Genomic DNA, 19,118 nt, shown 5'->3' on the forward strand with positions numbered 1-19,118 from the left:
AGACCACCGCAGCGGTTAAAATGAACACTATTTCAAACTGTTTAATCCACCACAGTACATACATACGATTATTCTTCTTTTGTCTTTATTACTACAAATTAAATTACAGAGACTAGGAGGGTGAATTCTGCATCATCAACAACTGTTGCTTCACACACTGCAGCCCAGCGGTCTCGTCAAGCAGTGAGATAGAGGGCCATTTGAGTTCAGGGGGTAAATTAGGGAATTTAAAAGACTCCTATTGCACAGCAGTGTCATCCATTCCAGGTTTTACTAAGAGTAACAAGCTCAGGTGTGTCTTATTATTAACCTCGTAGTGAAACTGCTATGGAACAGGAGTCAAATTTTATTCACATTTTTTATTCTTTAAAAAAAAAATTATGTTTGTGCTAAAAAAAAAAAAAAAAAAAATCCCAAATTCTTTCTTTATCAAGGCACTGAAAAAAAGTATATTATTATTATTATTATTATTTTTAAAACAATCACCTCTTGAAAAAGAAAACCATAGATCTCATGGCAAGCGTTTGTGAATCATAGTGAACAGCTGTTCCTTTTTCTAAAGGGGGGTGGGGGTGGGGGGGTGTAGTTAAAAAGCTGTCCTCAGTTGTATCGATGTTTGGAGACAGGCGTCCTATTTTGAGGATTGTGGTGCCGTCTCTCCCAAAAGTCTTAGCGGTAAAGGTGTATTGATTAGCAGGATCCCTCTATCAGTAATGTTGTTGAAGCTGACACCCTGGGATCCTTCAAGAAGCTGCTTGATGAGATTCTGGGATCAATAAGCTGCTAACAACCAAACGAGCAAGATGGGCTGAATGGGGCCTCCTCTCGTTTGTAAACGTTCTTATGTTCAACACTTTTCACAATATATCCCAGCACAGATTCCTTCTTCAATTCTTATGATTCAAAACAAAACAAAAAGTTGCTGTAAAACTTATAAAGGTCCTTCGTGTATCATGGCCACCCTACCTCCAAGAACGACAGACTCCGTCCATTCCTAGTGGCTCCTTGATATAAGAACATGCAGAACACCATTTGTGGCAGTGGGATTGTACATGAGAGCGCTCTGGTTTTGTGTTGAGGTTGAAGGGAAGGCGCTATATATAAAAAATACTTTCTAAACTGATTTCTCGTTTCGAAGGAATACCGCGTTTACTTGCTCCCTCTCTTCTGTGACAAGCAAATCCTGGAAGGGTTACAGCAGAGGCATGTTCGAATGTATTCTATAAAGCGACTGCATTAATGATGGACGCATTGTACTGTGTCGGGCTCCTCGGACGGGGGTCGTGGCTGGTTTTAGGAGTTCAGCCACGGGTGCTGCAGACACTGTGCGGCTGTGGCTCTCTTCTCGGGCACAAAGTGCATCATGGGAAGCAGGAAGTCGCTGAGCTGGGCGGCCTGCTCCAGGGGCCACTCGTACTTCTCCAGCAGGACCTCGAAGAGACCCCAGGGCTTCAGACAGGAGATGTGCCTCAGCTGACCTGCAGGGGGCGAGGCAAGGGGGGAGAGAGGGGGAGAGAGAGACAGGGAGAGAGGGACACAGAGAGGGGGAGTGGGGGGGAGAGAGAGAGAGAGAGAGAGAGAGGGAGAGAGGGTCACAGAGAGGGGGGGAGAGAGAGACAGAGAGGGGGAGAGAGAGAGAGGGGGGAGAGGGGCACAGAGAGTGAGGGGGGAGAGACAGGGGGAGAGGCAGGGAGAGAGAGATGGGGAGAGAGGGGGGAGAGAGGGGCTCAGAGAGAGAGAGGGGGGAGATAGGGGCACAGAGAGAGAGAGGGGGAGAGGGAGAGGGGGAGAGGGAGAGAGGGTCACAGCACAGAGAGGGGGAGAGAGAGGGATGAGGGGGAGAGAGAGAGGGATGAGGGGGAGAGAGAGAGGGACACGGGGGGGAGAGAGGGGGGAGAGGGGCATAGAGAGTGAGGGGGGAGAGACAGGGGGAGAGAGGGGCACAGAGAGAGAGGGGGGGAGAGAGGGGCACAGAGAGAGAGGGGGGGAGAGAGGGGGCACAGAGAGAGAGAGGAGGGAGAGGGAGAGAGGGGGAGAGAGAGGGGGAGAGAGAGAGAAAGAGAGAGACCGGGGGGGGAGAGGGACAGAGACGGGGAGAGAGAAAGAAGAAGAAACAGAAATCATTTTATCCTGGTTTAAAAAATAAATAAATAAAAACAACAACAATAATAATAATAATAATAATAATAATAATAATAATAATAATAATAATAATAATAATAATAATAATAATATTATGGAATTGTGGCCGGCCCTTTTCACCTTTCCTGTTGAAGTATTCCCGGGAATAGCGTCCAGACAGAGCGCAATGGGGTGGGATCTCTCCCAGCAGCTCAATGATGTGTGCGATGTGATCTGAAAACAAACAAACAAAGTCAGGGGTTCAGTCCAGGGCTGCGAATCAGACTCCCGCTGCACAGCAGTGTGATCCAGTCCTGGTTTCACTATGCAACAGGAGTCTGATTTCCATCCCTGCCCAGAGTGGAGAGATTAACAAACACAGAGAAGTTGTTACCTTCATCTCTTGTGTAATCTTCACCAGAGTGCGGTTCAAACAGGTAGTCTCCTGTTGCCAGCTCGAATGCCTACCAAGACAGGAGAGAAGCACAGAATACTGCATTAGTAAGACCTCACCTAGAATACTGTGTTCAGTCCTGGTCACCTCGTTACAAAAAGGATATTGCTGCTCTAGAAAGAGTGCAAAGAAGAGCAACCAGAATTATCCCGGGTTTAAAAGGCATGTCGTATGCAGACAGGCTAAAAGAATTGAATCTATTCAGCCTTGAACAAAGAAGACTACGCGGTGATCTGATTCAAACATTCAAAATCCTAAAAGGTATTGACAATGTCGACCCAGGGGACTTTTTTGACCTGAAAAAAGAAACAAGGACCAGGGGTCACAAATGGAGATTAGATAAAGGGGCATTCAGAACAGAAAATAGGAGGCACTTTTTTACACTGAGAATTGTGAGGGTCTGGAACCAACTCCCCAGTAATGTTGTTGAAGCTGACACCCTGGGATCCTTCAAGAAGCTGCTTGATGAGATTCTGGGATCAATAAGCTACTAACAACCAAACGAGCAAGACGGGCCGAATGGGGCCTCCTCTCGTTTGTAAACTTTCTTATGTTCTTATGTTCTTAATCAAACGCCCATGCAGGCGAAAGCAAATCACAGAATTCATGACTGAACAGGCAAGCACTTTCCCACGCAGACAGACGAATTGCAAGCTGGCCTGGCTGAACCGAAACCAAGTAAATGTTTGTTACAGTTTTAAGTGACAATTAACTACGAATTGCAGTTGAATTCAGGACTCGCTGACCCCCTTCTTGTAAATTCTCAATGCGATACAGAATATATTATTAGTTGAGCCCAGGTCTGGTCTGGCCCGTTTGGACCCCCCCCCTCACCATGCAAGCGGTGCTCCAGATGTCCGCAGGGGTCCCGTAGCTGGCACCGATCAGAACCTCCAGGGACCGGTACTGTCTGGTCTGGATATCTTCCGTGAAGTGCTTGTGCTAGGGGAGGGAGTGGGGAGGTAACTGATTTTGGTACTGGGTTGTAAAGGCGAGGGAAGGACAGCTTTTCAAATCAAGGCATTCATAAAGTCATTCAGCAGATGCTTTTATCCAAAGAGACTTACAGAGACTAGGAGGGTGAACTCTGCATCATCAACAACTGCTGCTGCTGCTGCAGAGTCACTTCCAATAGGACCTCGTTTGTTTGACGTCTCATCCGAAGGACGGAGCACAAGGAGGTTCAGTGACTTGCTCAGGGTCACACACACACACACACACACACACACACACACACACACACACACACACACACAGGGAGTCAGTGGATTTGAACCTCCTGGTATCGAGCCCCTTGCTCTAACCACTGGACCAGCGAGTCTATTAAATACTTCTTAAAGGCGATTGGGATTGAGTGTCACAGCAACACGAAGGACAATCTCTTACCACCCAGCAGGCGTTGCCCAGGTCAGCAATCTTGATCTGGATTTTATCAGCGTTCTGCGGCTCCAGTGGATTCACCAGGAAGTCTGCGGAACTGAAAGCTGAAGAACACATACACGTTACTGACGAGAGGCTGCTTCAAACTGAAGAGAGTTACCGTGCACAGCACGAGACAGACAGACAAGCAGACAGACAGACAGGGAGGCAAGCAGACAGACAGGGGGGCAAGCAGACAGACAGACAGGGAGGCACGCAGACAGACAGACAGGGAGGCACGCAGACAGACAGACAGGGAGGCACGCAGACAGACAGGGGGGCAAGCAGACAGACAGACAGGGAGGCACGCAGACAGACAGACAGGGAGGCACGCAGACAGACAGACAGGGAGGCAAGCAGACAGACAGAGAGGCGGGCAAGCAGACAGACAGAGAGGCGGGCAAGCAGACAGACAGACAGGGAGGCAAGCAGACAGACAGACAGACAGGCAGGCAGACAGACAGGGAGGCAGGCAGACAGACAGGGAGGCAGGCAGACAGACAGGCAGACAGACAGGCAGACAGGCAAGCAGACAGACAGATTAGCTTTCTTTTCAGGGAGAGCAATGAGACTCCCGTTGCACAGCAGTTTGATCCATTCCTGGTTTTACTATGAGTTTAATAGTAAGACACACCTGAGCTTGTTACCTAGACACACTGGGGGCTGATCAAGCTGGTAGTAAAACCTGGAATGGATGAAGCTGCTGTGCAATAGGATTCTTATTCCCATCCCTGGTTTTCATTATTACACAAAATTTGTTTAATCTAAAAACGTGATTTTTTTCCTGCCTCCATTGACAGACGTTACAAAACTGTATCAACTGCAATGATGAAACAATAATAAACAACAGTGACACCCTGTGGTGAAATATTAAATTAATATTAAATTAACAAAAATTCAATGGCAAGCGTTTCCACTAGAAGTCTCTCTCAGCGTCTTCAGTAGAAACACTAAAAGAAACTTCATAAATTCAACGGCAAACGTTTCCACTAGAAGTCTTTCTCAGCGTCTTCAATAGAAACACTAAAAGAAACTTCATAAATTCAACGGCAAACGTCTTCAGCCCTACTGAGTGTTCAGTACGGTTGGATGATGTCACCCTGTGGCCCAGCATCTCTCCCCTCACCGTTAGGGGACAGGTTGCTCCTCCGCAGGTCCTGCTCCGTGGAGTACCCCGATATCGCCGATCCCGAGGTGGGGGAGAACAGGGACCCCGATATTCCCGAGAGCTGAGAGTCGGGACTGGTGAAGCGACTGAACCCCGAGGGGGCGTGGCCATTGCTCCCCTCCAATCCAACGCCGGAGGAGGAGGTGCTGGGAGGGCTGCAGGTCACGCCCCCTCCGCTGTCGCCACGGCAGCCGTCCACCTTGGTGTTTGCCAGCTGGGTGCGGAACTGAGAGTTGGTGTCTAGCGAGAGAGAGAGAGAGAGAGAGAAAATCACATTGATTAGCACTCCTTGAAATGTTTGTTATTTCAGGGTGTCCTCAGCTCACTGCGCACTAGCGCCCCCTGTGGTTTGGCCGAGCTCCTGCGGGCTTGCCTGTAAGCTACCCAGAGCTGCGTTGTCCTCCGACGCTGTAGCTCTGAGGCGGCTGCACGGTGAGTCTGCAGCGTGTAAAGAAGCAGGCGGCTGACGGCACACGCTTCAGAGGACAGCGTGTGTTCATCTTCGCCCCTCCCGAGTCAGCGCGGGGGTGGCAGCGGTGAGCTGAGCCTAAAAATAATTGGATATGCCAAATTGGGAGAAAATAATAAAATAATTGGCAACGACTAAATTTTAAAAAAATAAAATAACTCATAGTAAAACTAACTGCACTTACAAGCACAATAAATGGATTGTTTTTGAAGTCTATTACTGAAATGATCAGGAGCCAGGAGTTTGAGCAGGGTTAGAAACTCACACTAGCCCTGCTGCTGCTGCTGCTGCTGCTGCACCCAGTCCTGGGGTTCAGAGCTCCCCTCAATGAAGTCTAGTATTATTATTATTATTATTGAAATGATCAGGAGCCAGGAGTTTGAGCAGGGTTAGAAACTCACACTAGCCCTGCTGCTGCTGCTGCTGCTGCTGCTGCGCCCAGTCCTGGGGTTCAGAGCTCCCCTCAATGAAGTCTAGTATTATTATTATTATTATTATTATTTGCTGCTGCTCACACTCCTCGGCGTATTTCTCTCTCTCCTCCCCTCGATCTGGCTCCTCCAGCAGCAGGCTCTCTCTCCAGGGGGAGCGCACAGGGCCAGGGCGCCCCCGTTGAAGAGGGGGTGCGGGGGGAGGGGGAGGGAGAGGGGGGCTCAGGGGGTGCCGCGGCGTCCCGTCAATCTCCTCCATTCTCTGAATATCCTGCAGCCTCTCCTCCAGCAGCCTCTCCTGCCGTTTCGCCTTCTTCTTCAGCTTTTTCTTCTTGTTCTTCGAAACCTTTCCCGTCTGTGTGGAGAGACAGAGAGAGAGAGGGGGACACACACATAATACTCCAGTCTGTCCGCTAAATGTAAGCTTGCTGCAGGTCAGAGAGAGCTGGACAAACCCCCCCCCCTCCCCCCGTCCTACTGTAAATGGTTTAGTCCGAGAGGAATTTTCTCAACTCTCGCTCAGTGTCATTCATTCATGTAAACCTGATGTTATAAATCTGTTTGATAAACTTCAGAACTGTTCTCCTGCTTCTGTGCGAGTGGATAAATAAAACTCAATATGATGGACCTAAAAGAACAGATGCAATGGCAAGCGTTTCCACTAGAAGTCTTTCTCAGCGTCTTCAATAGAAACACTAAAAGAAACTTCATAAATTCAACGGCAAACGTTTCCACTAGAAGTCTTTCTCAGCATCTTCAATAGAAACACTAAAAGAAACTTCATAAATTCAACGGCAAACGTTTCCACTGGAAGTCTCTCTCAGTGTCTTCAATAGAAACACTGAAAGAAACTTCATAAATTCAACGGCAAACGTTTCCACTAGAAGTCTTTCTCAGCGTCTTCAATAGAAACACTAAAAGAAGCTGAACAGATTTAGATAAATGTACAATACAGAAAAATGAAGAAAGATAAACAGATAAATACTCAATCCCACGATGCCTGGAGCTTTAAATATTAAGGAACAGTAGATTGTTGCATCGTTAGCTATGTAGTGAATGACATCACAAAACATTAATAGATTTCACAGAAATAAGGGAGTGTGGTTGCCATGGCATCCAAAGCCTAGAAGTACCTCTGCTGTTTGCTTTCAAACACACTTTCCCTTGACAAAGTTAAACTCTGGGAAGAAGTTGCCTCTTTTGAGCAATATTATATATAAATGGATGAAGGCTAAATGGATGAAGGCTATATTTTGCACAGTAGTGACGTCAAAAAGTGATAATTCCTCTAGAGGAAAATATACTTGAACTTTGACCCATTCGACTCCTCGAGACCATCGCTTTCAATTCAAAACACAACAGGTCTCGTTTTCAATCACTTGACACCCACAGTACAGAAATGTTCATTAATGATCAACAAAATGAGAATACATTAAAAAAAATCTCAGAGAAACTGGAGAGGAACGGGAAATTAAAACAAGGTAAAGTCAATAGAACAAATAAAGCTGAAGCTCTAACGGATAACGACACAGAACGTCAGTACAGCGCTGAAACACGATGTTTAAAAAAACCAAACTGTGCTTCAGAACCTCGTCTTCTTTAATATCAGCATCACAGGGGTATCCATGGATTATAAAAAATAATAGATGGGCCTCTTCAGCGAGTTACAGGAAAACAATTCCATCTCAGGTCTCTGCGACAGTTTATAAACTCGCTCTCGTAGATTATGACGTCACAGAAACCCTAGATGGAATTATTTTCCTGTAACTCAATGAAGCCCATCTATTATATATATATATATATATAAGCAAATGAGTGATTGTCTAATTTAAAGGATGACTTTAATAGGCCATGCGTGCAATTCATTTCAAACCAGCAAGAGAAAAAGAAACATGGAGCCACAGATCGTAAAATGCAGGAGACTTTTCAGAAGCCGTTCATCGCATTAAAGCACAAAGCGGTCTAACATTTTCACACATGAGGAGAGCCTGTTGATTTTATAACCCTTGATTACTGAGCGGAAATTCTCACACCCAGGTTTTCATGCAGGCGGGTATATGAAAGGATGACAAATCTTGGTGTCTCAATACATTTTGCACACAGCTACATAAATATATATATATATTTTAGAAGGGATGCAGGAGAAAATCATCATCTCAAATCCAGTTTTTTTTTCTAAGCACGTCAAAGCTGCTAATATGGGCTGTCGAACATCAGCTGCATATTAGAATCAACCAACTGGTGATTTGTGTGCTAGAAGTTAAAATAAACCTCACGAGATACAAACAGGCCAGGCAGACCAGAAGGGTGAACAAACTGCTGTTAATTACTGTTATTTAACACAAAATGTGGTTTAAGAATATCAAAGAAATTGAACGACTTTTCCACTAGAAGTCTTTTCTCAGCGTCTTCAACAGAAACACTAAAAGAAACTTCATAAATTCAACGGCAAATGTTTCCACTAGAAGTCTTTCTCAGCGTCTTCAACAGAAACACTAAAAGAAACTTCATAAATTCAACGGCAAACGTTTCCACTAGAAGTCTTAAAACAGTATTTGGAGGGTTTATGATTGGGTGTTTGATTTTAAAAGCACTGTTGAAATGCTGTATTGTTTTGATTGAATCCTCCCCCTGCTCCCAGTCCACAGCTCTAAACCATTAAGCCACACAGAGACGCAGTAGGGCCAAGACAAGAGGACAGACAGCCAGACAGAGAAGACAATTGATTAAAAAAAAATATATATCTTGCGTTAACCCTCCTTAAAACGTGTATGTAAATTTCAGGAATGGAAATTTAAAACCTACTGCACAGCAGCGTGATCCAGTCCAGGTTTTACTACCAGCTTGCTCAGCCCCCAGTGTGTCTAGCTAACAAGCTCAGGTGTGTCTTATCATTAAATAAAAGCAAGATACAGAAAAGAAATCTGTGCGCTGGGGGAGAAGGTTTTCCCCCGGACAGAAAGAGTGCTGTTTGTTCACCCCTCGGAGTTCACAAGACACAAGCCTGGAGCTCAGAGCTCGTCTTACCCAGAGTCTACCGAGAAGGACTCTGACGTCCTGCATCATCAACACAAACCTCTAGCAAGTTGAGGAAAAGAGCTTCGTGAAAATCAATGTCTTTGTAAATAATAAATGAATGAATGAATAACAATCAATGGGTCCTATGATGCACATATAATAATATGAATTGCACTAATAAATTAACTCTAGCAATTTTGAGGGTCGGTGCGTCATGAAAAAAAAATATTTGTAATAAATAGATAATAATCCTTTGATGCATAAATAATATTGATAATATTAACCCCCGTCTATGCAGTACTCAACAACATCCCAATACTGGCCATCAGTCAGTGTGGCTTAATGGTTAGAGCTGTGGTCCTCAATTTTTTAATGAATGAATTAATAGAACTCATGAAATGGTGACGTACCTGTTTCTCGCGAGGGGCGGTGCTTACTGAAGCAGGAAGTGAGGCGACAGGATACAGGAAGTGAGGCGACAGGATACAGGAAGGAAGCAGAGAGGAGATAGACAGAGGCAGAGGCAGAGAGAGAAAGGAAATTAGGAAAAAAAAGTGTTTTTTTTTCCTTCGAAGGAATTTTTAGAGACAATAGTAATTGGCCAACTGTTTTCATTTCATGCCGATGCTAATTGATATGTAAGAAGTCAGAGGAATGAATCCAGTTTTAAAATGCCATTAAAACACAGCTGTAACAATGACTATATTCACAGAATTATTGTTTTGAGATTCATCTTTTATTAGGGAGCTTCCCTAAATCCCTTGTTTAGAAAGATCCAGGGTACTGATGCTTGCGACAGGGGTAGCTGTCTGCCGTGTGGGTGCGTGCATTCGCTGCTGAGTGACAGGCAGGAGATCGAGACGGTGGGTGATACGCCCCCTGCAGGCGAACATGATTTATTTACAGACAACACACAATTTTCTTGCGAAGTGAGAGTTTGATCAGTGACTGAAGGAGAAGCTGTGTTGCAATTTTGATCAACGACGTGTTGGGAATTGATAAAAAAGGCAACGGGAATTGATTTTAAAAAAGAATTGGAAATGTAAAAACAGCAATTCACCCCCTCCCGAGGTCGAAGGCACAGCAAAACACGCAAGACAGAACACAGCTAGGCAAAGGTAAACAAAACAGGCAGATTCGCGGACGCCCCGCAGCGGGCGTGGTTACCTGAGGACCCCGAGGGGGGCGGGGCTCCGGACTGTTGCCACACGGTTGCCTCGGCAGCCATTCTGCGGATGTAGACGTCATCGACGCACATGAGGATGTTCTCTGGTTTGATGTCTGTGTGGATGACCTTGCACTTTGTGTGCAGGTAATCCAAGCCCTGCAAAACCTAAGGAAAAGGAAACAGAGAGAATGGAGTTGAGAGTTTCTCAATCCACTGCAGGGATTGGAACAGGACTCCTGCTGGATTGGATTGCATCAGTATCAGGGTCTGCTGTATATTATAAAGACATTTCAGAGGGCTGGATCGCATCAATATCAGGGTCTAGTGCTGTATATTATAAAGACATTTCAGAGGGCTGGATCGCATCAATATCAGGGTCTAGTGCTGTATATTATAAAGACATTTCAGAGGGCTGGATCGCATCAATATCAGGGTCTAGTGCTGTATATTATAAAGACATTTCAGAGGGCTGGATCACATCAATATCAGGGTCTAGTGCTGTATATTATAAAGACATTTCAGAGGGCTGGATCGCATCAATATCAGGGTCTAGTGCTGTATATTATAAAGACATTTCAGAGGGGTGGATCGCATCAGTATCAGGGTCTGCAGTTCAGTACCTGTCTCAGAATGCTTTTCACACATGGGATGGGGAGGCCCATGTAGTTTGACTTGATGATCCACTTCAGTAACTGGTGGCCCAGCACTTCCAGTACCATGCACACATCTGGGAGAGACAGCTGGTCAAGGCAAAACAGATCTCGCAGGACAGTCATAGAAAAACAAAAACACAAAACAATAGTCGAATAGATTTAAAAATATATATATATAGGTTGTGTATTCGATAATGTCCGATAATAATGATAACATTTTGTATTAGACTGTTTTTCATTTAAAGGTTATATATATATATATATATATATATATATATATATATTTTTTGGTTTAGCGCTTTGGGATCCTATAAGAAATGTGAATTATTTAGCAGACGCTTTTATCCAAAGTGACTTAGAGACTAGGAGGGTGAACTCTGCATCATCAACAACTGCTGCTGCTGCTGCTGCAGAGTCACTTCCAATAGGTTTTATGTATTGTATACGTTTCACTAGAAGTCACACGTCTCTCTTCGCTGTGCGGTTTGCGAGATCAGAGGCTGAACAGCCCGCAAGGATACGCACTCCGTTCACGCCGGAGATTTTGAAATCATCGATGAGCTGAACGATCGTCTCTCGTTTGGGATCCGTTGGGTCGCTGTCGCGCACCTGCAGGAGACCGTGACAGAACCAGGCAGCTTACACAAACCACAGTTAAAATAGGAGATCTGGGAGCAGAATTAAAAGCCCCTCTTTATGAAGCCCTTCTTGGTTTTAGGGTATATTTACAGGAAGTGTTGGGTCTCTTATGGTCCCAGTTGTATTGTGTTACATTGAATTATTCTGTACCATCATGGACAGTGCGAGACCCTCTGCACAGCACACCAGTCTCATGGGGCTGTATGTATTAGTTTTTCATACTCACACATTTCAACAGCTTGATCTCATCCAGGGCAGTCTCTGTGTAGTGAGGGGCGCTTTTCACAACCTTCAAAGCAACAAACCTCTTCCGACTGGACAAAGGGAGGACGACACAAAACAAGAAACGTGGTTTCTATGAAGATCTGTTTATTAATGGTCTAAAAAACATCATTCGCATGCAGCTCTGCGTCACCTAGAACATACATGAAAATAATTTAGATCTTTTATTTAACATCGTGTAATCAAATAAACTACAAAATGATATTGCTTAAAAACAAAAAAGCCAGAACAGTAGTATTTCATGTTAGATTTCGAAAAGTTGCATGTTTTTCAAAGTGTCCGTTTTTTCGTTAGGTATAGAATGAACTCGTTTTGCTTCAGAAGTCGAATGAAACCCACTGAATAACAACGAGACGTTAACATATTGAATTATTATTATTATTATTATTGTTTATTTAGCAGACGCCTTTATCCAAGCGACTTACAGAGACTAGGGTGTGTAAACTATGCATCAGCTGCAGTGTCACTTACAACTACGTCTCACCCGAAAGACGGAGCACAAGGAGGTGAAGTGTCTTGCTCAGGGTCACGCAATGAGTCAGTGGCTGAGGTGGGATTTGAACCGGGGACCTCCTGGTTACAAGTCTGTTTCTTTAACCACTGGACCGCACAGCCTCCGCAGAATTACACACCGCTTTGTAGTTTTCCCCCCCAGATACTTAACGGAAAAACTGACACACTGAAAAATCGAAACGTGAAATACATTGAATACAATAGCAGTACTTACTGGATATCCCAACACAGCCACACTGTCGAGAAGTGGCCCCATCCTAATTTTCTCACGACATGATAGCGTCCATTAAAAAAGTCTCCGATCTTCACCGGGTAATACCCACCTAAAAGAAAGACACACAAATATATATATCTTAATAAGGGGCAGCAGTGTGGAGTAGTGGTTAGGGCTCTGGACTCTTAACCGGAGGGTCGTGGGTTCAATCCCAGGTGGGGGACACTGCTGCTGTACCCTTGAGCAAGGTACTTTACCTAGATTGCTCCAGTAAAAACCCAACTGTATAAATGGGTAATTATATGTAAAAATAATGTGATATCTTGTAACAATTGTAAGTCGCCCTGGATAAGGGCGCCTGCTAAGAAATTAATAATAATATAAAGAAGAAAGTTTTAACCAATCACATGCCAGGATTTCCAAGGACTGATTCATTATCTTAACAGATAAAGAAGAAAGTCTGTTTCTGTCTGCATTCGGACCCTATAGGAGCCAGTGCAACCAAACTGTGCAAGGCCTCCTCTTTCATCCAGGGGAAGGTCAAGTGCTGTGTTCGGATCCAAAATTTTGACCCCCCCCCACCCCCCCCCGGGGTACTCCGGTCAAGAGTCCAGAGCCCTAACCACTACTCCACACTGCTGCCCTGTTGCCCCACAGTTGAACAATCACAATTATTAATATTATTATTATTATTATTATTGTCTCAATTTGAATTCCTTCGCAGACCAGGAGCCCTCTTCCTCTACCTCTGCAGTAATCAGTTGGATCTTCTTGCTCCTCATCGTCAGATCCCAGCTGCACCGCGGGGGGCGGAGTGAAGTCTGGGGGAGGCGGGGTCTGAAGGAGAGGGGGCGGAGTCCGAGGGAGAGGGGGCAGGGTCTCCAGAGGAGTGACGGGCAGAGGTTGGCTGAAAATCTGAGAGAGCTCGTTGTTGCTGGGGCTCTGTGGCCTGAATAAATGAAAAGAAAGAAAGAAAAAAAAGATAGATAGAAAGAAAGAAATAAAGAAAAGAAAGAAACTACAATGATTATTTCTTACGAAATAAATCATTCACAGCTCTGGCTAAAAATTTTGCATCACCCTATAGAATGAACTAATTCTGCTTCATAAAGTCGAATGAAACCTGCTGAATAATGTGACGTTAACATATTGAGTTACACACCGCTGTGTAACTTTCCCATATACTTCACGAAAATTTTAAAATTCAAAAAAGCCAACTACTGTACTACTAAAAGATCTAAATTATGTTCAAATCAGTAACCATCGTTACCCCATAAATAAATATCAGTGTATATTTCTATATACATAATCATTAGTCACCACCAGCCATCAGTCTCGGCTCATACAATTCCTGAATGTCTAGCATGAGGTGCAAAATTACCCATTGATCTCACTCCCACACAGAGAGAGAGAGCGAGAGAGGAGAGAGAGAGAGAGAGAGAGAGATGAATTACCGGCAGACTGACAACGACATCAGTGACTAAAAATAAACCAGCACTCCCACAGCAGCGTGGACAGACCAGGGGAGGTGGGGGGGGTCAATATGGGGTCAACTGCAGGAATTTTTTCTTTGCAAATAGTTTTACCACATAGATCTCCCCTCCCCCTCCCTCCACAGTGCTGTGCTGTCTTGTCACTATGGGAAGTATAGCAGCCTCCCTCTGCTGTGTGCTGGTGGAGCAGAGAAAGAGAAAGAGAGGCTCTTATACTCTCTGAACAGCCTCCCTCTGCTCTGTGCTGGTGGAGCAGAGAAAGAGAAAGAGAAAGGGAGGCTCTTCTACTCTCTGAACAGCCTCCCTCTGCTTTGTGCTGGTGGAGCAGAGAAAGAGAAAGGGAGGCTCTTATACTCTCTGAACAGCCTCCCTCTGCTCTGTGCTGGTGGAGTAGAGAAAGAGAAAGAGAAAGGGAGGCTCTTCTACTCTCTGAACAGCCTCCCTCTGCTCTGTGCTGGTGGAGCAGAGAAAGAGAAACAGCCTCCCTCTGTAGTGGGATGAGGAGACGCGGCCGTGCCTTTACCAGGGGAGACCCTCGGGGACCCCTGCGCTCCCCTGACTGTGTGACTCCCCCCTGCACACCACGCGGCTCTGCCTTTACCAGGGGAGACACTCGGGGACCCCTGCGCTGCCCTGACTGTGTGACTCCCCCCTGCACACCACGCGGCCGTGCCTTTACCAGGGGAGACCCTCGGGGACCCCTGCGCTCCCCTGACTGTGTGACTCCCCCCTGCACACCACGCGCCCGTGCCTTTACCAGGGGAGACCCTCGGGGACCCCTGCGCTCCCCTGACTGTGTGACTCCCCCCTGCACACCACGCGGCCGTGCCTTTACCAGGGGAGACCCTCGGGGACCCCTGCGCTCCTCTGACTGTGTGACTCCCCCCTGCACACACACACACACAGCGTCACCTCCCTTTTTTTGTGTCAGTGAGCTGCTGGTCTCCTTCTCTTACACATTTGGCTGAGCGTGAGGTGCTGAGCAGAGTGTTAAACTTACTCAAGAGAGACAGTGTGACTCAGAACCCAGATACGCCAACTCTACAGGACTAGTTTGCAAGCATCTGTCATTGTTGTGCTCTGGGTCCAGAAATAACCGAGCAGGGAGCGAGAAACTACAGCGACACCCGCTCCCCCCCTCCCCCTCCAGACGCTACGTGGTTTTTTCCAAGATCCTCTCCCAGCTACATGAACACACAGCGTTTTTTTTTTTTTTTAATTGGAGGTTTATCTATTCAAAGATACCCGGGTATTTATTAAGTTAGGGTTCTGAGTAAGAAAACATGGGCAATACATTCCACACCCCTAATCTTGCTGTGAATCATGTGTTGATGTAATCAGCAATTAACAAACCTAGCAAGTCGCACAGCAAACCTATCCACAATTCTAGTGCGTTTAAAATCCTTATTTTGTTGAATTTATAACACCGGCCTTATAGTCAACTCTCCCCATTTCTGCCGATTAGGAGTCCCCAGCTAGTTGTAAACGATTATATACATGCAAATGTCTATTTTGCAAACACTAACGCCGGATTTCAGGAGCACTTACTCGGATCGCTCGCTGGTAAAATCTGCCGAGCCCTTACGGTCGTGTTTCTTGGTTTTCCGTTTGCTTTTCTTGGAGTGGCGGCCGCTGCCGTTCGTGTCGGTGTTGCCGTTACAAACTGCGAGACAAAACAAAAACACAATTCAAATTTAAATGGACAGTATTAATGATATTATTAATGCAATTCGAAACGCAGCCCAGACACGCTGTCCTTACCGTCCCAAACGCAGCTCCCCTTCATGATTTTATGCGTAATGCTGTTTGCATTTTATTTAGACGTTTTAAACGTTATAATTTTTTTTTTTTTAAAAGGACCTTGCGACATTCTTACCTTTCAAGGAAAGCATTTCAGCAGCTGCCAACCCGTCCGGGTACAGGCGAGGCGCATGCGCACTGACAAGAGTGACACTAGACCGTGTTGATAGCTGTAACGCAAGAATTATTTTTTTCCTCCAAAATAAACTTTATTTTCTTTACATTTTGTTTGACTTATTCTGTTATTTATTTAATAACGTTATGAACAAATAATTTTAATTATGCACTATTTATTTTTTTGTACGTATTATTATTATTATTATTATTATTTATTATTATTTAAACAGCCAGTTTACCTGCATATATTTATAAACCACTGGGGCTTTAAGTGGTCAGTAGCTGTATTGTAAATTAAAATACACATTTTTATAATACTAATACTGACACACTGTGACTGATCAAGCTGGTAGTAAAACCTGGAATGGGCGACACTGCTGTGGAACAGGAGTCTTGTCAAGAAGACCCCCTTTCCATAGCAGTTTGATCCACTAACGCGGTCTTCCAGAAATTGGTAACGAATTACCGTTTCATTCCTTCTAATAACCTCGCTATTACCGAAAACATGCGACCAAGTTATTTAACCATTAAAGCAGTCACGGCATTCACACAGTAAAAAAAAAAAACACATTTCCTCATCATTGTAACCTGATAGAAATTCTTTATTTCTCATTTTAATTAAATATATACACACACAAAAAGTAAATTCATATACATAAACAAGAACACACGCAAAAATACAATTATTTTTATAGACATTATATATATATATATATATATATATATATAATATATATATATAAACATTTTATACAGAGACAAACAACAACAATTGATCTCTCCTGTACAATAGCACAAAATACGAGGCACTAAAATTGTTTGTTTTAATATATAAAAAATAGACTCTGTACCAATATACAGGTTGTTGTTGAATGGACCTCTTCAGCCAATCTTGGTAACGTCTACAACCCTGGTCCTAAAATTCATGACAAATTAAGTGCTTATTATTATTATTATTATTTGTTTATTTAGCAGACGCCTCTATCCAAGGCGACTTACAGAGACTAGGGTGTGTGAACTATGCATCAGCTGCAGAGTCACTTACAGCTACGTCTCACCCGAAAGACGGAGCACAAGGAGGTGAAGTGACTTGCTCAGGGTCGCACAACGAGTCAGTGGCTGAGGTGGGATTTGAACCGGGGACCTCCTGGTTACAAGCCCCTTTTCTTTAACCACTGGACCACACAGCCTCCTACATATATCCTTATTAGAAGCTGAATATGCTCAAATTAATTAATTTTGGGTACATTTGGAACGAAAAAAAAATCAGTGACAACTTAAATGTGCAGAACATGCATTCTATTAATTAGAAAAAAAACAAACATGAAAAATAGGTTTAGTTTTTTTATAAAACGTGGTTTGAGTGGATAGTTCTTTGACGCTGTGGAAAAGCATGTGCACGGAGTCCCTGTGAAAATTCAGCTTTCATTACTATCCACAGAAATCAGGTGCCTGGTGTCAGTCGGGCTGATTTACATTCAGAGTGAAAGAACAGCCGTTTCGGTTTCTAATGCTTTTCTGTGTACAGCTCTGCCAAAGTTTTGCATCACCCTATAAACATTATATATACAATTAACTGCGCTTCAGAAAGTGGAACGAAACCTGCTGAATAATGTGTTGGGTGTGATTAAAAACATGTTTTTTTGGTTTGGTGGAATGAATATTGACTTCATAAAATCATAAAAAAAAATACTGCAGATAAGAGACAGGCACAGATTTTTTTTGCTTCCCCATCAAACAAACAGCCTGGGTTTTAAAAAGAACCACCCAGGTTTCACCTCTGCTTTGTATTTAAGAAAAAAAAAAAAATCTGCTGGATATTCCTGTTTTATCTAGTCTCTGGTCCCTCTGACGAAACCGTTTTTCTTGTGTTCCGTCCTCTCAGATGCTACACGGTTGGTTTCCACTGCTAAAACCGGAGCCAGATCCTCCTGAAGATCATCACAAGTCTGTCACTTTATTCTCCACAGAAGCAGACACTTTTTGAAGTCGGTAAGCTAGCTGCATCTTAAGTGCTGTGGGGTCCTCCTCCAAAGCCATGATGATCTGGAAATTAAAAGAATCAAAATATATATATATAGACACACCCACCCACCCACACACACACACCCACACACACACACACAGTGAAACCTGGCTAATCTGACCAACAGTGCCATTTACAATACAGTATTATTATTTATTTCTTAGCAGACGCCCTTATCCAGGACGACTTACAATTGTTACAAGATATCACATTATTTTTTACATACAATTACCCATTTATACAGTTGGGTTTTTACTGGAGCAATCTAGGTAAAGTACCTTGCTCAAGGGTACAGCAGCAGTGTCCCCCCCACCTGGGATTGAACCCACGACCCTCCGGTCAAGAGTCCAGAGCCCTAACCACTACTCCACACTGCTGCCCTGACAGTACATCCAAAGCGACTTACAGAGACTAGGAGGGTGAACTATGCATCATCAACAACTGCTGCTGCAGAGTCACTTCCAATAGGACTGGTAACAAGCCCATTTCTCTAAACCACTGGACATGCAAAACTCTAGTATAATGCAACATACTGCAGAATAACTATCAGGTTGCGAACGATTGCACTTGACTCTACTTTGCTATTTTAACTGAACTAGCTGGAGCCCCACTCTGCAGGTCGAGTGAACCCCAGGGCTGCGGTTTGCACAAACCTCACTGTAGTATTTGCTGATGTATTTGTAGAGTTCATGCAGGGCCACTGTGCTGTTCATCTCCGAAGCAAAGCTCTGAAAAATAAAAACAGCAATCTGAAAACACGCAAAAGCCACTATTAAAAATACCACGGATTTCAAATGCAATAAAAAGGTTCTTGGGAGAGGTTTTGAAAATGCCAAGAGTCAGAATCTCGTTTACCCCAGACAGCTCTGTGAGACTTGAGTTCATCTCCTGGTAGCATCCAGACACAGTCTCTTGAATATCACTGTAATACCTGACATTGAAAGAGAGAGAGAGAGAGAGAGAGAGAGAAAAAAAATCAGGCTCTGCTAAATATAAAAGACATTTCAGAGGGCTGGATCGCATCGATATCAGGGTCTAGTGCTGTATATTATAAAGACATTTCAGAGGGCTGGATCGCATCAATATCAGGGTCTAGTGCTATATGTTATAAAGACATTTCAGAGGGCTGGATC

General features: G+C 44.3%; 2 protein-coding genes across 4 annotated transcripts in view; both read right to left on the bottom strand.

Moving 5' to 3' along the window:
• Positions 1–15: 15 nt before the first annotated feature.
• Positions 16–15,975, bottom strand: srpk3 (SRSF protein kinase 3). 3 transcript variants are annotated; one of them, XM_034002349.3, is made up of 17 exons: positions 15,919–15,975; positions 15,591–15,705; positions 13,296–13,498; positions 12,550–12,658; positions 11,767–11,854; positions 11,423–11,510; positions 10,869–10,975; positions 10,248–10,413; positions 9,491–9,516; positions 9,090–9,140; positions 6,147–6,417; positions 5,121–5,402; positions 3,962–4,059; positions 3,410–3,517; positions 2,516–2,585; positions 2,263–2,355; positions 16–1,478 (listed from the first exon to the last, which is right to left on the bottom strand). In XM_034002349.3, exons 1-17 carry the CDS (start codon positions 15,932–15,934, stop codon positions 1,294–1,296), a joined length of 2,076 nt encoding a protein of 691 aa, XP_033858240.3. In that variant the 5' UTR covers positions 15,935–15,975; the 3' UTR covers positions 16–1,293. The 3 variants fall into 3 exon arrangements, with proteins under 3 accessions (XP_033858240.3, XP_033858239.3, XP_033858241.3); XM_034002348.3 differs by having other exon boundaries at positions 15,804–15,929; XM_034002350.3 differs by lacking the exon at positions 9,090–9,140 and having other exon boundaries at positions 15,804–15,929.
• Positions 15,976–16,546: 571 nt separating this feature from the next.
• Positions 16,547–19,118, bottom strand: part of plxnb3 (plexin B3) — a 30,814-nt gene continuing 28,242 nt past the window's right edge. Inside the window, 3 exon segments of the mRNA XM_059017203.1 lie at positions 16,547–18,005; positions 18,639–18,713; positions 18,841–18,916. Of these exon segments, the coding sequence (XP_058873186.1) occupies positions 17,901–18,005; positions 18,639–18,713; positions 18,841–18,916 (256 nt within the window). The 3' untranslated portion in view covers positions 16,547–17,900.

The sequence above is a fragment of the Acipenser ruthenus genome, chromosome 55 (genome assembly GCF_902713425.1).
Source record: "Acipenser ruthenus chromosome 55, fAciRut3.2 maternal haplotype, whole genome shotgun sequence".
Classification (NCBI taxonomy): domain Eukaryota; kingdom Metazoa; phylum Chordata; class Actinopteri; order Acipenseriformes; family Acipenseridae; genus Acipenser; species Acipenser ruthenus.

Excerpts from the sequence above, each read along its gene's own strand:
- srpk3 (XM_034002348.3), bottom strand. The coding sequence starts at position 15,828 with ATGAAGGGGAGCTGCGTTTGGGACG. Across the intron at positions 12,659-13,295 it reads TCCAACTGATTACTGCAGAG|GTGGGTATTACCCGGTGAAG; the intron begins GTAGAGGAAGAG and ends TCTTTCTTTTAG. Across the intron at positions 4,060-5,120 it reads GAGCAACCTGTCCCCTAACG|CTTTCAGTTCCGCAGACTTC; the intron begins GTGAGGGGAGAG and ends TGTGTTCTTCAG.